The sequence below is a fragment of the Ranitomeya imitator genome, chromosome 1, assembly GCF_032444005.1.
Source record: "Ranitomeya imitator isolate aRanImi1 chromosome 1, aRanImi1.pri, whole genome shotgun sequence".
NCBI lineage: Eukaryota > Metazoa > Chordata > Amphibia > Anura > Dendrobatidae > Ranitomeya > Ranitomeya imitator.
The window spans coordinates 85,833,410-85,850,836 of record NC_091282.1 but is presented as its reverse complement, the minus strand read 5'-3'; the positions used below and the strand labels follow the sequence as shown (position 1 = coordinate 85,850,836).

At 43.4% G+C, this 17,427-nt stretch overlaps 1 protein-coding gene across 1 annotated transcript in view; it reads left to right on the top strand.

The window, feature by feature from the left end:
- Positions 1-17,427, top strand: part of PARP8 (poly(ADP-ribose) polymerase family member 8) — a 437,603-nt gene that overhangs the window by 263,055 nt on the left and 157,121 nt on the right. Inside the window, exon 5 of the mRNA XM_069748619.1 lies at positions 8,643-8,713. Coding sequence (XP_069604720.1) covers positions 8,643-8,713 — 71 coding nt within the window. The remainder of the gene's footprint in view (positions 1-8,642; positions 8,714-17,427) is intronic.

Genomic DNA, 17,427 nt, shown 5'->3' with positions numbered 1-17,427 from the left:
AGGCTCGGGACACTCTGTCCTGCAGTGATAATCTCCTGCTGATAAAATACTGATTGTATTGAAATAGCAAAACACAACCTAATTATTGACGCATTGCTGGAATCAGATTCTCCCATACATTATGCTGCTCTCACAATGCAGAGCAAAAACCTGTGGACAGATATCTCCTGAATGACGTTCTTCGTCATCTGTATTATCCTTGAACTATATGGTGTAGGGTACGGGTATGCAGAACTGCCATAATCGTAAATACAAGAAAACCGACAGCAGAATGGCAAGTGCTGAACATGTTTGTGTTACAGAGCGCCAAGTCCGTACTTAATGGTCGGCCGTTTGAAATCTTAGAACTTTAACCCGAGGCTATTGGTTAGAAACGTATTTGGAAGGGTCCATTACTCTGTAATAGCCTCTATGGGCAGCCGACGTCCAGATAAATCCGCGGCTGCTGTCAGGCAGTAAAGGCATACTTCAATTATTGCATGGCACTGAAAAATACAGATCAGTGCCTAATATATCAAGATAAAGATAGTTTGGAGCCGTCCCAAATAAAACCGGTTGGCTGCGACATTTCCATCATAGACCGGCGGGGGAGAATTATCGTTCATTAGAAATACAAGGGTCTTCTTCCTCGTAAAAGCCATCGGAGCAGAATTTGTCTCTCTTGTGACCGAAGTGACTTTGACAACTGCTGCTCCTATCGTTCCACAGAGCATGCTGGGAGTTGTGATTTCACAGCAACTTTCCATGAGCTCGGTATATATAAACATCCAAGAGGAGGTCTCTCACAGCGGACCCTCCTTCCAGGATTTAGAGTGTAGAGTTACCGCAAAGACATCGAAAATGGCATGGGATGGTAATGCCCACTATTGAAGAGAATGCTCTGACTTCTGGGATTTCCAATAGATATGATGATACTCTGCCAAGTGACATTTATGCTATATGTGTCTATGCACGTCCACCCAGTGGTCGAGATGTGAATTATAGCATGTCAAAGATTTTTGCTAGGCTGTGTCCTGCTATTGGGTTGTGTTTGTATTTTGAGAGATTTTAGTGGTTAAAGGGAATTTGTGTTAACTCATCTGAGAGCAGAATAATGTAGGGGCAGATACCCTGATTCCATGGATGTGTCACATACTGGGCTGCTTGTTATAGGTTTGATAAAACGACTGTTTGATCTGATGCAGATTTAGCAGTTCTCTGAATGCTGAGCTCTGTATGACCCCGCCCACAACACTGATTGGCCGCTCTCTTCCTATGCACAGTGTACACAAAAAGCTTCTCCAATCGGTGGTGTGGGCGGGGTTATACACAGCTCATGAATATGGAGGACTACATGGCAGTAGGGTTACCAGTCCTCTACTAATAATCTCCTGCTAATAAAGCAATGATTTTATATCAATACCACAGGAAGTAGCCCAGTAAGTGATACATCTCTAAAATCAGGATCTCTGTCTCTACATCATGCTGCTCTTCAATTAGGTGACATGAACCTGGATTTTAGCCAAATTCTTGGAGTGCAAGGGGTGGAAACATCTGTAGTATTAGTACAATAAGTCATAGTTAACTTTATATTCTTATATATTGGGTAACACGACTAAACACCTGCTGGGACTTTTCATAGTAAAACAGGTCACAAAGCTCTCCCAAGTGCCCCATTTATATATTCCCCATTAACGTGAGCACTCCGTAAACTGTGACTTTAATGTCCGACATTCATCATTCGTGTTGGCTGATCACAGCTAAAAAATGTTATAGTTCTTTACACGGACCACTAATTTTGATGCCACGTAAAATATACAGAAACTAGATTTAAATCCACACATTCGCATAAGCCCGATCATAAACCATCAATCATTTGTTATTGCCATACATTCAGCCATGAAATGTGCACATGCAGCAGCCAAAGTTGTTGATTTGTGTAAGGAATTATACTATCGCACAAAAGATACAAAGCCGCTTCTGTCATAAACGGGAGCAGTAACAAACTCCGAGATTGGAGGCATAGGAGCAAAAACGCACTAATAATTATAGAAAAAGAGACACAGATCCATATTTTAGATTTATATATTTAAAGGAACACTGCAGCAATTTTTTTTTATTGCTCCCCCCTCCATGAGCCATCAATAATGTGTTACAGAGTGTTCATTATAATGTTCCCCATTGCTGTCTTCTACTGTTTCCAGCGCTGCTGCGCTCCTCTCCTGCATCATGTCACCACAGCTCTCACTTGCCGACTCACGCCTCTTCCTTTCCTAAAGCCTTTAAATGTCTTCTTTCTTAGTCGCATAGACTTACATTGAGGAAGTGATTTCTGGTCCAGGCAGAAGACGTTGGGTCGTCCGGCTGGTCAAGGTTGTAGTTCCATGATGCAGTAGATCGGTGTAGCGCTAGAAACGGCAGAAGAAGGTGATGGGTAATTAATCACCTCTTATGCACACATTATTGAGGAGGGAGCAATAAAAACTACTGGAGTCCTCCTTTAAAGTGTAATTATCATTTCAAGATAAGATTAATTATGTGCAGAGCCGCCATCAAGATTTCGAGACCCTACAGTATACCTTCAAACAAAAGGGGGGTCCCTATTACTGATTTTAGAAGTGGTACATATCGCTGGAATCAGGGTCTCAGCCCCTACATCCTGCTTCTCTCAGATTATATAGCAAAAACTGTTGGCAGATATGCAACAGACACAGACATATTTGTGTGCCGGAGGAGTTTAAACTTTTCTGACAGTAGATGGTGATGTTGTTACTGTTATATACATAGTTGAATGTAATGCATATACTTGTACTTTGGTTTCACTTTCTCTCTGGTAAAAGGTCCTTTAGACTTCCTGTTATGCTGTATTAAGAAGCTGATGCATGGATCTCATGTTCTGTGTAGATAAAACTTGAATTATACCATATAATCTACTTTCAGGAATTTCTTCTGCGACCAAATTATGCAACGAAAACAAGCTGCCAGACTCCCTTTAAATCTTTATTCCCTTCCTCAAAAAAAATACAAAAAACAAAACAAACATGTACTATAATTCGTTATCTACAGGATAGGTGATTTTTATGATCCGGTGACCTTGGAGCCGCATGAATAACTTTCATTGGAGTAGGTGGTAACTGTACTGACCGCAAATCCTGATCTGACACCGCAACTAGAAGTAGCCGTGGGGTGTACCTAACAAGCCCTAGACACCTCGTCACAGCCGGAGAACTAAATACCCCTATAGATGGAAATAGGAATACTATCTTGCCTCAGAGCAGAACCCCAAAGGATAGGCAGCCCCCCACGAATATTGACTGTGGGTAGGAGAGGAAAGACACACGTAGGCAGAAAACAGGATTTAGCAAAAGAGGCCACTCTAGCTAAAATAGGAAAGGATAGGACAGAGTTCTGTGCGGTCAGTATTAAAACCCTTCCAAAAATATCCACAGCAGATTATACAAAAAATTCCTCCATCTAACTAAAGACGTGGAACGTATATCTGCCACTCCAGAGAATCCTACACACAGAGCAGAAATACAATCAAAAATCCAGCACACAGCATGTGTGCCATACAAAAAAAAACACACTTATCTTTGCTGAATTGGCAGCTAAGCAGGAGAAACACCTCCCAAGAACCATTGACAACTGGAAAGGACTAATGAATCCTGCAAACCTAAATACCCCAGTCAGAATTGCAATCAGCAGAAACACCTGACCATGACTGCAGCCCTGGGACAACTGCATTACCACCTACAACCACCGGAGGGAGCCCAAAAGCAGAATTCACAACAGGTGATAACTTGTTGATTTCTAGTGGTCTGACCACTGGGACCCTAAGTCAGCCTGAGATTAGGGCTCTGAAAGTGGCAAAATACCAATGGGCTTAAAGCAACAATGATGAAGATCCCTTTATATATTTGTCTTTGTTACCATTTCATGATGGTAATAACCTACGAGCACTTTTGTCTCCTATTAGTATCTACAATTCAGGAGAAATTAGCATAAATTATAGGGTAAAGTAATTGTCATCTTACTCCAGCTTGTATTCAACACCCGCCTTAGGCCATGTTCCCGTGTGTGTTATTTCCTCTGCTTTTTTTTGTCTGAGGGGGATGGGGGGGTCTACACAAAAATTTGCAATAATCTATTCTGATTATTTTATGTTTATTCTTTGCTTCGCTTTCCCCCAATCTTATATGTACTTTTGGTGCAGATTTGAAGCATCTTTTTTTGGTGTTTTTTTTTCTACGTTTTTTTTTTGTGTGTGCAGAAACGCTGGGATTCTGTGCTTAAAAATGCAATTACGCTTTTTTTTTTTTTGTTACATGTATTTTTTTTTCTGCTTTCCTTAGAAGCCTGCCTATCAATTTATGCTGTGAGTTTTCACAGCGGATTTAACCTCTGAAATGCGAAGGCTGAAACTTTCTGTAAATCAACAGCGTTTTTGCGATCCCACGATTTGGTGTAGATTCTTATTCCGCGCGTCTTGCTGATGTGAACTTACCTGTCATTTCCATTGATGTTCGCACCTGCTGGCTTATTTCCACGGAGACTATTGTCCTTCAGGAGGATGGAGCAGGGACAGAAATGTGCTGCTAAACTTTTCATTTTATTTTTTTATATGTTGGAGCCCTTAAAACATGCTATAAGTTTCTGAAAACATTGTGTCGGGGCCCTGATCGCCTGCCCAGTTGTATATTATGGACCCATAGACAATCCACTCAGCCTGTACACTGCTTTGTGCACGATCATGCAGGAGCTCAGCAATTCTGCAGTGTTTTCAGCGAATCAATGAGGACCCTAGATCCCGAACATCTACAATTTAAAGGGATCCAAAAAGAAAAAAAATGTGTTGCAGATTAAATATGATTTGTACTTTTTTTTTATTGGGGCAGGTGGGAAACAGTAGGTAACAGTGGCTTTTATGTGCAGAAGGGAGAAAATGATAATTAAAAATAAATTTAAAAAATGCCTGTGTTGGTCTATGTATGGTGGGAGGAAATATTAGTTGACAAAAGAAAAATAGAAAAAACGTATAAGTTCCTGAAGCTGCTGCCTGTACTATAGTCTGAAAGCAGCTTCAAGAGGTCACCTCAAACTCCTTCACATATTGCATGGAGATCTGAGGGATCCGAACACTTCTGTCTCTATAGTGTAGGTGTTCAGAAGCAGCAGCATGGGGGACATTACACAGCAGTACTAAGCTATGTAACTGTGAATCCAGCTCTGGAGAGATAACAGTAAATTAACCTGTGCCTCTCCCTGCTTTATTGGGCAGGTGTAATCTGATACCTCAGTGAGTTGGCAGTCTTTTTTTTTTGTTTTAAAAAAGATGGATTTTAGCTGTTTTTCAGCGTGACCTCTGGCTTCAGGAGGAGGTAGATGGGAAAAGAGGTTTCTCATAAGTGGAGAAATAAGCATACTTATGTCCTAACATATAAAAGACAGCTCCTTATATTCGCTCATACAATTGGTTTACACGAAGTTTGTTGAAACAACAGTAACCATTTAAAAGTATAATAGGTTGATAAAGACTCCAGCCATTGGGTAATACCCCCAAATCAGAAGCCACTATCATACAATATCGAAATGAAACTGAAAAGAAATGGATACAGGGCAGCGTGGTGGCTCAGTGGTTAGCATTGCAGCGCTGGGGTCCTGGGTTCAAATCCCACCAAGGCCAACAGCTGTTCTCCCAGTGATTGTGTGGGTTTCCTCTGGTTTCCTTCCACGCTCCTAAGACACACTGAAAGGGTTTTAGATTGTGAACCCCAATGGGGACAGTGCCGATAATGTCTGGAAAATGCTGTGGAATTAATGGGCTATATACCTTACTTTTAGACTATAAGACACACACTTATTTTCCTACCTAATTTTGTAGAAAATGAGAGTGCGTCTTATAGTCCGAATGTAGCTTACTTGGGGGGAGCAGCAGCAGAGCAGGGTCACAGGATGCCGGCTTGTCACTGCAGAAGTGGGGCGATGCTGTGGGCCTTGTGATGGGAGGAAGGGGCTGTCCCAGCGGTGCAACGTAGAAGACATTGATCTCATGGCGGGGGGCTTTAGGAAAATGTAGCGCAGAGAACTTAATCTGCGGATGCGCTGCCTTCGGCACCATTTTCCTGAAGCCCGCTACTGTGAAATCAGTGTGCTTTGCACCGCCGGCACAACCCCCTCCTCCCAGCCCAGGGCCCGCCATAGCGTCCCACTCCTGCCACCGCCGGCTACCTGTAGCGGCGACCCTGCCTCCTATGACCCCGCTCCACCGCAGCCAACCCCCTGTAAGCTAAATATATTTGAGATAACCTCCATTTTCACATTAAAAATTCTTTCTTTTCCTATTTTCCTCCTTTAAATTTGGGATGTGTCTTATGGTCCGGTGCGTCTTATAGTCCGAAAAATACGGTAAGTGAGTAAAATAAATGAGTCAGACAGGATTCTAAAATGCAAGCCAGTACGACCATGTGCCCAATATGCCAGATTTAACAGCCAAAGGTAAAATGTCTGACAACCTTTAGGGATTTTAAAATATCGTTAGAGGAATCAAATACTGGAAGGCATGTGAGAAAGAATGGAAACAAGAAGAATCGGAAAATCGAAGTGAAAGCCAGTATTTGAGAATTTGGTGCTGGCATGACAGCCAGGTAAAAATAAAATTAAATGGCCACTAGAATTGATGCTGTAGGAATGAAACTGTATCATTAATCAACTGAGAGGTGAGATTCTATTATGAACCCGGAGGGATCAGGTGTACATCGGGCTGAAAATCATAGAGATTGTACCTGCACCAGTAAAGTGGAGGTTGATTACTGGCTGTAATCTCTCCAGAAAAGAGGAGCTGTCACCAGATAAAAACTTATTAGTTTTTGTTCCCATTTTATTCTTGCTTCTCCCCTGAGAATGACGTTTTTTGTTGTTCTAAAATTCACCATACGGTTCCAGAGATATGGGCCTTTTTATGTGGTGCTTTATTTTCATGGTCTTTACTAAGAAGGCGGGGCTCACAGGGTAATATTGCAAAGCAGCCTAAAGACACGCCTCTAGAGAATCTGGCGGGCCACGCCCTCTTTAGAATGACCATAAAAATCAGTACTAAATAAAAAGGCTCATATCTCTAGAACCTTAAGGTGGATTAAAGAAAAACAAAAAACAACATGCTCAGGGGAGCATCAGGAGTAGAATACAAACCTAAACTGGCCACTCTTGACATGGCGACAGGTCCTCCTTTAAGAGGTCCTTCTATAAGAAATCTGTGTCATGCTGCCCTTCTATTATTGCTAATGAAAATCAATAAGAAATTCATAAAGTGCCTTTAAAATTCCTAAACACAAAGACATAAAACCCCAAATGCTTTATCACTATCCATTCAGTGCTGACGTGTGGGTGTCTCCTTCTTGATATGGGAACTGATGACACCCAGTTGTCAATTGATTCATTAACTTCCAGTTGGACTAACTGTGGAATGGCACAATATATTTCTAGGGGGTATCACATGAGCAGAAAAAGTTTGCAGATACGTTGAATGTTAGAATATGATCCCATTACCAACGTCTGGGGGGGAACATTTTGTGGGTGCAAATACTACATACATTTTTTTTTATATATTTTATATCTGTAGATTATAAATTGACTTTGACCTTTTTGAAAGTGTAAGAGCCAGTGTGATCTAATAACGCCAGTGTCATCAATGATTATAAGAATGGCTCCTGGCCATCCCCTGCCCCGTCACCTGGGTGCTTTGAAGTCCATTTTATTTCCTACAGATGAAGGTCTCACTATCAGTCCGTCCTTAAAACAGCATTAAGTCTGAATTGTCTGCGATCAATCACAATGAAAAACACAGTTGAAGTCATGGTATATATATATATTTTTTTTTTTAACTTGCTCCACTGGGCTGAAGTAATCCGGCAATTTATTACTCTCCGTGTGCTGTCACTATGAAGCACCGAAAAGCGTTCATATTCCTTTCTAATGTCCCCGGCACACCTTGAAATTGATTTCATCGTGGGCCGTTAATACAGGATTTGGATCCCTCTTTTCAAGAGACGGCAAGTCCCAAAACCTACACGAAACGCTGTGTACCTGAAAAGAAATGGGCACCCAGAGCAATGTATTATTATTTTTTTTTTTACTTAAAAGCAGTTATTTTGGCGTAAAAACAACTTTGGTTTCCTTACAAATGATGCCCTGTTTGGCTTTACTTACTTGCGTATTGCAAGTGCAAATGAATGCGACTCGCAAGGCGCTAAGATGGTGAAACGCAAGGAACAAAAATTTGGATTTTTTGTGACTTGCTTTTTCCCGGCTAGGATAACCTCGCAGTTCACCTGTACTATGCTGGGACGTAGTCGAACCTTACAGCAATCTTTGATCCGTGTCCTGTGCACCTACTATTGGGAAATGAGTGTTCTGGACTTCGGGGACCTCAAATGTCTCTGTTGCATTGGACTCAAAAACTCGGTGTGTTTTCGTGAATTGTCAGTGTGTGGGAATCTGCGATCCGGACGTGTCGTCGTTCTGTTCCTCTAGATGCCGGCGTGTAGTCGTGCTCGGATTTTATATTTTAGTGTCCTCGATTGTTTCCTGTGATAAATCGTATCCGGCGATGTGGAGGAACATGGCTGCACCCGTTGTGCTAAATCCCTTCTTATTTTGTCTTGTAGAGCTGAGGAAATCCAATGACATTACCAGCTGCTTGTCCATAAAGTCTAAATTACAGAAAGAAAATGGCGAGGTAACGTACAGGAGCGATCTTCTCTGTAAATTATTGCAGTTTTGTAACAATGTTCTAAGTCTACCTTGTTTACCTTTTGAGTCTTAAAAGGGTTACCCAGGTCACTTTTTTAATCTATGAGCTTAAAAACTAAGAGGCAAGTAGTTGCTTACTATCTCCCTATCCCATCCGACGGCAGCACCGACCTGTCATTGACCCCCTCAAATTCAACTGCTCCACGCCAACAGAGCAGCTCCTTTTCTTCCAGGCTGCTCTCTTGAAGGGAAGTGACTGCCCATGTCATTCTGATTTACCACTGGCTTTCCGCAGTTAGGCAGTGGGGAGCTGGCAGTCAATTAGCATTGTGCTGGCAGTCACGCCTTGTCAACAGAGCAGAGTGGAAGAGAAGCTGCTCTGTCGATATGACATCAGTAGAAGTCGCGGGAATTGCCGACCGGAGCAGTCTGTGACCGCTCCGTGATCGGCACTGGGAAGAACAAGCAGGCGGTTAGAAACTACCTCTCTGTTAGTTCTTAGGACCATTGTAAAAAAACAAGTCTTGGATAAACCTTTAAGTAAGTGGGGAAAAGTAAGAAATTTTGGATTAACTTCTAGTAGAAGTATAAGATGGTAGATGTGCAATATGTTGTGTAAAGAGGTTTTGGAGATCAGCTGAGTCCAATGATGTGTTAGCCTGGGTTTGTGCTGCGTTATTATTATTATTATTATTATTTATTATTATAGCGCCATTTATTCCATGGCGCTTTACATGTGAGGAGGGGTATACATAATAAAACAAGTACAATAATCTTGAACAATACAAGTCACAACTGGTACAGGAGGAGGGAGGACCCTGCCCGCGAGGGCTCACAATCTACAAGGGATGGGTGAGAATACAGTAGGTGAGGGTAGAGCTGGCCGTGCAGCGGTTTGGTCAATCGGTGGTTACTGCAGGTTGTAGGCTTGTCGGAAGAGGTGGGTCTTCAGGTTCTTTTTGAAGGTTTCGATGGTAGGCGAGAGTCTGATATGTTGTGGTAGAGAATTCCAGAGTAGGGGTGATACGCGAGAGAAATCTTGTATGCGATTGTGGGAAGAGGAGATAATAGGGGAGTAGAGAAGGAGATCTTGTGAGGATCGGAGGTTGCGTGTAGGAAAGTACCGGGAGACGAGGTCACAGATGTATGGAGGAGACAGGTTGTGGATGGCTTTGTATGTCATGGTTTGGCTTTTGTACTGGAGTCTCTGGGTGATGGGGAGCCAGTGCAGGGATTGACAGAGGGGAGAGGCCGGGGAATAGCGGGGGGACAGGTGGATTAGTCGGGCAGCAGAGTTTAGAATAGATTGGAGGGGTGCAAGAGTGTTAGAGGGGAGGCCACAGAGCAGGAGGTTACAGTAGTCAAGGTGGGAGATGATGAGGGCATGGACTAGGGTCTTTGCAGATTCTTGGTTTAGGAATGTGCGGATCCGTGAAATATTTTTGAGTTGGAGGCGGCAGGAAGTGGAAAGGGTTTGGATATGTGGTTTAAAGGAGAGATCAGTGTCAAGGATTACCCCAAGACAGCGAGCTTGTGGGACTGGGGAGAGTGGGCAGCCGTTTACTGTAATGGATAGGTTCGTTGGTGAGGTCGTGTGAGATGGGGGAAAGATGATGAATTCTGTTTTGTCCATGTTAAGTTTTAGAAATCTAGTGGAGAAGAAGGATGAAATAGCAGACAGACATTGAGGGATTCTGGTTAGTAGGGAGGTGATATCTGGTCCAGAGATGTAGATCTGTGTGTCGTCAGCATAGAGATGATACTGAAAGCCGTGAGATTCTATGAGCTGTCCCAGGCCAAAGGTGTAAATGGAGAAGAGCAGGGGTCCTAGAACTGAACCTTGCGGGACTCCGACAGATAGGGGGCGAGGTGAGGAGGTGGTGTGTGAATGGGAGACGCTGAATGTACAGTCAGTAAGGTATGATGAGATCCAGGATAGGGCCAATTCTGTGATTCCAAGGGATGAGAGGGTCTGCAGCAGCAGGGAATGGTCCACTGTGTCAAAGGCAGAGGACAGGTCCAGGAGGAGGAGGACAGAGTAGTGTCGCTTGCTCTTGGCGGTTAATAGATCATTGGTGACCTTAGTTAGGGCAGTTTCAGTGGAGTGGTGTGACCAGAAGCCTGATTGAAAGCGGTCGAAGAAGGAGCAGGAAGATAGATGGGAGGACAGTTCAAGATGGACATGTTGTTCCAGTAGTTTTGAGGCAAAGGGGAGAAGTGATATAGGGCGATAGCTAGATACAGAGGATGGGTCAAGAGAGGGCTTTTTGAGGATAGGTGTGATTGAGGTATGTTTAAAGCTTGAGGGGAAAATGCCAGTTGTTAGTGATAGGTTGAAGAGATGGTTAAATAAATAAGGCAGCACACTGCAGCGCTAGAACATACAAACTTGAAATACTTGAAATTTGAACTGCATTACTGCACTAGAAATATGAAAAATGAGAGCGTTTAGCGCATAAAAATGGCCAATTTTATGTGTACCTGGTAGCCACTTTACGGCATCTCTCTTATACCAGGTCCTACGCTTGCCTTACCTCGCTGAGAATAAACGTCTACATCTGAATGGGTACATGTGAAACCTCTTCCTAGACTAAAATTCTCTCTCTCTATGGAGGGGTATTGGACCTGCTGTAATTAAAACACCTGTGGCTAGAAGGCGGAGTGCACGATCAGAAGGCTAGAGAATACGTTTCAAAAACCTGACCTGCACATCCAAACATAGACTAAGTGTGAACAGGTGCTGAACCTAGAGTCGCCAACTCGTACGAGTTGGCGACTCTAGGTTCAGCACCTGTTCACACTTAGTCTATGTTTGGTTGTGCAGGTCAGGTTTTTGAAAAGGTTGAAGAGATGGGTTAGGGTTGGGATGAAGACTGTGGTGAGGTTTGGGATGAAGTGGGATGGGAGTGGGTCAAGTGCACAGGTGGTGAGATGCGATCTTGAGAGTAGAGTGGAGAGTCCGTCTTCTGTAATGGTGGAGTAGTTGGTTTTGGAGGTGGAGGGCTGGGTAGTTGGGAGGAAGGGAAGTTGTTTACTAAAACTGTCTCTGATGTTCTCAATTTTCTGCTTGAAAAATGAGGCAAAGTCTTCAGCTGAGATGAGTGGAGAGGGAGGAGGTGCTGGGGGACGGAGGAGAGAGTTGAAGGTGTTGAATAACTGGGGTTGTGAGACAGGGAGGATATGAGAGATGAGAAGTAGGTTTGTTTTGCTGTGGCGAGCGTGGTTTTGAAAGTAGTGAGGGACTGTTTGAATGCGATGAAGTGCTCGATGGAGTGGGATCTTTTCCATCTGCGCTCAGCAGCTCTGGAAGCTCGCCTCAGTTCTTTGGTCATGCTGGTGTGCCAGGGTTGTCTGTTGATTTTGCGAGCTTTGGTATGTGTGAGAGGGGCAAGAGATTCCAAAGCTGCAGCTATTGTGGTGTTATATAGAGCGGCAGCATCATCCGCATTGTGTAGGGAGCTTATGTCTGTGAGAGGGAGGAGGGATTCAGAGAGTGAGTGAAGATCAAGGTGTTTAAGATTTCTGCGAGAGTTTGTGGGGTGGGGGTTGTAGACAAGGAGTGGAAAGGGAAGAGAATGTAAGTAGGTTGTGGTCAGAAAGAGGAAGAGGTGAGTTTGAGAGGTTAGATAGGGAGCAGAGGCAGGTGAAAATGAGGTCCAGTGTGTGACCATCTTTGTGGGTGGCTGTAGAAGACCATTGAGTGAGGCCAAATGAGGAAGTGAGGGATAGAAGTTTAGTGGCAGCTGAGAGGGAAGTGTCAATGGGGATGTTGAAGTCGCCCATGATGATAGTGGGGATGTCAGCGGCGAAGAAATGGAGTAGCCAGGTGGTGAAGTGGTCAAAGAAGGTGGTGGCTGGCCCTGAGAGGCGGTAAATGACAGCCAGTTGGAGGTTGGAGGGGGAGTAGATGCGCACAGAGTGCACCTCAAAGGAAGGGAAGGTAACAGAGGGTGGCAGTGGGATTGGGGTGATGGAGCAGTTATCTGACAGGAGAAAACCAACTCCTCCGCCATGCTTGCTGCTGGGGCGGGGTGTGTGAGAAAGGTGGAAGCCACCGTAAGAGAGTGCCGCAGGGGAGGCTGTGTCAGAAGGGGTGAGCCAGGTTTCAGTGATGCCGAGGAAGGAGAGTTTGTTATTGATAAAGAGGTCATGGATAAATGACAGTTTATTGCAGACAGAGCGTGTGTTCCATAGTGCTCCAGATAGGGAAATTGGGGGAGTGGGGGCTGGATGAATGGGTATGAGGTTACTGTGGTTGCGAGGACGTGTAGAGGATCGTGGCAGGGGATTAGAAATGAGTGTGGGGATGTGATGAGGAGGGCCAGGATTTGGGGATATGTCGCCAGCAATGAGGAGCAGCAGACTGAGCGTTAGAAGGTGTGAGCTGGATAGGTCATGATGTGGCCGTGTGTGCCTGGCGAGAAAGGATTGTATGTGGAGGAATAGTTCTGTGGAGGAGGTGAGATGACTGGGGAGGATGGAGGGAGAAATGACTAGTTCCTTACTGGGTGGAGGGACTACAGGAGATAGGAAGAAATAAAGTAGTATGGGGGTGAATGTGAAAAGAAACCGAAACATTATAGTGGTTTTCTATTCCTTTACCTTCCAGTCAATTCCAGTCCAATTCTAGTCTAATTCATAGCAATTAAAAAACTGCAATTTAAAAATGCAATTTCTAAGATGGTCAGACACGGCTGTGTCCATCTGGAAAGCTCCTCATCTTTGTTGTACCTACAGGATATTCTCCCGATAGAAGCCAGACCACTGTCCTCTGGGCCTTCGCCAGGATTGTATGTGGATTGGGTTATGTTTTTTCAGCTACAGTCATGGCCAAAAGTATTGACACCCCTGGAACTCTGTCAGATAATACTCAGTTCCTTCCTGAAAATGATTGCAATCACAAATTATTTGGTATTATTATCTTCATTTAATTTGTCTTAATTGAAAAAACACAAAAGAGAATGAAGCAAAAGGCAAAACATTGATCATTTCACACAAAACTCCCAAAATGGGCCAGAAAAAAGTATTGGCACCCTCAGCCTAATAATTGGTTGCACAACCTTTAGCCAAAATAAATGCGACCAACAGCTTCCGGTAACCATCAATGAGTTTCTTACAATGCTCTGCTGGAATTTTAGACCATTCTTCTTTGGCAAACTTCTCCAGGTCCCTGATATTTGAAGGGTGCCTTCTCCAAACTGCCATTTTTAGATCTCTCCACAGGTGTTCTATGGGATTTAGGTCTGGACTCATTGCTGGCCACCTTAGACGTCTCCAGTGCTTTCTCTCAAACCATTTTCTAGTGCTTTTTGAAGTGTGTTTTGGGTCATTGTCCTGCTGGAAGACCCATGACCTCTGAGGGAGACCCAGCTTTCTCACACTGGGCCCTACATTATGCTGCAAAATTTGTTGGTAGTCTTCAGACTTCATAATGCCATGCACAAGGTCAAGCAGTCCAGTGCCAGAGGCAGCAAAGCAACCCCAAAACATCAGGGAACCTCCGCCATGTTTGGCCGTAGGGACCATGTTCTTTTCTTTGAATGCCTCTTTTTTTCTCCTGTAAACTCTATGTTGATGCCTTTGCCCAAATAGCTCTACTTTTGTCTCATCTGACGAGAGAACATTCTTCCAAAACGTTTTAGGCTTTTTCAGGTAAATTTTGGCAAACTCCAGCCTGGCTTTTTTATGTCTCGGGGTAAGAAGTGGGGTCTTCCTGGGTCTCCTACCATACAGTCCCTTTTCATTCAGATGCCGACGGATAGTACTGGTTGACACTGTTGTACCCTTGGACTGCAGGGCAGCTTGAACTTGTTTGGATGTTAGTCGAGGTTCTTTATCCAACATCCGCACAATATTGCGTTGAAATCTCTTTTCAATTTTTCTTTTCCGTCCACATCTAGGGAGGTTAGCCACAGTGCCATGGGCTTTAAACTTCTTGATGACACTGCGCACGGTAGACACAGGAACATTCAGGTTTTTGGAGATGGACTTGTAGCCTTGAGATTGCTCATGCTTCCTCACAATTTGGTTTCTCAAGTCCTCAGACAGTTCTTTGGTCTTCTTTCTTTTCTCCATGCTCAATGTGGTACACACAAGGACACAGGACAGAGGTTGAGTCAACTTTAATCCATGCCAACTGGCTGCAAGTGTGATTTAGTTATTGCCAACACCTGTTAGGGGCCACAGGTAAGTTACAGGTGCTGTTAATTACACAAATTAGAGAAGCATCACATGATTTTTCGAACAGTGTCAATACTTTTGTCCACCCCCTTTTTTATGTTTGGTGTGGAATTATATCCAATTTGGCTTTAGGACAATTCTTTTTGTGTTTTTTCATTTACGACAAATTAAATGAAGATAATAATACCAAAGAATTTGTGATTGCAATCATTTTCAGGAAGAAACTGAGTATTATCTGACAGAATTGCAGGGGTGTCAATACTTTTGGCCATGACTGTATGTGAAATGGTACTGTAAATCCCTTGAGGTATAGCTCGGCTTTACACTGCTTAAAGGGATCCCTCAAATGGCTTGAGACACAAATATAAAATAGTTATGACACTTGGAAGACAGGGAGAAAAAATTGAGAATGCAAAAAAAATGGCTTTGGTGGGAATGGATTAATTAACCCCCTTCCCACATTACGATGTGGGCAGGGGTCTGCAGGTATGGAGGGTGCTCAGGAGCAGTGCATGTGGTAGATCACTGCTGCTCAGATCATTGCTGTTAACCATTTAGATGCTGCTGTCAAGCTGTGACAGGGGCTTATAATTGAAACAGTTGCTGGTGTTCACTCTGATAAAATGCACAGCTACTATCAGCTCCCTTAGACATGATTGCGGAGCACCAATAGGTTACCATGGCAGCCGGGGCACACTGTAGGCATCGTGGCACTCCCGTGAAGCTCAGCCATGGGAGTACCTTGATTTTTCCTGTATACTTTACAGCAATACTGTGGTGTAGCAGGATGCAGTACAAGCAATCAAATGATCACAGGTTCAACTCTGTAAGGGGATTCAAAACTAATATCCAATATTAGAAAAATAATAATAATAAAATTAAGAAAAAAAAATAAACATTTGGCTTTGCCGCGTCCAGAAAAGTTAAATTTATCAAAATCTAAAAATAGTAAATCTATATGGTGATCTGTATAGAAAAAAATTGACTGCAAAATAGCTTCTTCTTTTTTTTGGGAGGGGGGGGGGGGTCATCACACCTCTTATAAAAAAATAAATAAAATAAAAGGTGCAATCGAAATGTACCCCAAATTGGTATCAATAAAAATGTTGTCTCACCACGTGAAAATTAACCCTCACTCAGCTACATCAAGGGATAATTAAAAACTTTATAAGTCTGGGAAAGTGGCGAGACAAAGAAAAATATAATATTTTACCACATTTTTTTCATTGCTTAACTAGAAAAAAAATGATGCAAATTCTAAACCACCGTATTTGTACTAGAGAAGTCACCGGGGACCTGCCTGTGCTACCAGCCTCCGGTACGGCCGGGTTTCCCCCAGCTTTTATACTATGTTAACGCCACAGTCTGTCACAGCTGAACATATAAGGCTGACATAATGCAGCCAGTGTCAGATACATGCTGCCTGTAGGTCGGGCAGAGAATATCAGCTCACAGGTTCCCTTTAAGATGTGAGATCGCTGGCCTAGTATGTATCCTCTGGGGTAGCAGCATTAAGCAGAGGAGGGGACAACGAATAGAGATGGATAATGCAAACTTTTTTGCACATCTCATCACTGAATCACCCTGGCGCATGCACAATGTTAGCAAACCCAATCTGGAAGCGATACAGGACTGATCCTCAGCATGGAAATACAGGATCAGCATTACCAAGCTGTTAAAGGAAATATGTCAGCAGTTTTTGACATGTAATCTGAGAGCAGCATGATGCAGGGGCAGAGAGCCTGATTCCAGCAATGTATCACTTACTGGACTGCTTGTTGCAGTTTTGTTACAACCCATGTTTTCTCTGCTGCAGGTCTCGCAGTGGTTGGAATGCTGAGCCCTGTATAGCCCCGCCCCCTCCACTGATTGGCAGCTTTCTGTGTACACTGCATATTGTAAGCAAGCTGCCAATCAGTGATGGGGGCGGGGCTACACAGATTAGATGGACTGGCTTGCATGTGAGTCCTAGTCCACTAGTGATAATCTGCTGCTGATAAAACACTGATTATACTGCCTAGTTAGTGACTCATCACTGGAATCGGGCTTTTTCTTGCCCTACTGCTTTAAGATTAAATAGCAAAAACCTGCTGACGGATTCCTTTTAATGAATCACATATATATTCGTTTATATGCTTCTTGCATGTATCCACAGAAGTAATGCTCATGCTACTGGTCTACAGGAATTCCTGTAAAGTTATCATTACTATTTATCTATATGAAGGGCTGTGAATGATTAACCCTTCGTCTGCCACGACAGAGCAAATATTCTGTTGGTTTACAAAGCCCTGACTGGTTTCTGTAGTCATCGTTTGTATTCCTGGTCTTTCCCTCCAGAAATAATGGAGTAATAATTTGGACATCACATATCGGTCTAACCGGGAGTTAAGCCATTTGCTTCCTGCATGGGAAGGTCACGACTTCATTCATTTTAATATTTTATTTGAGTGAAATTGAAATCTTCTTGCACAAGGTGAAGGCTGCATAGTAAATGATGCTGTGCGGATGAATGACTACTCT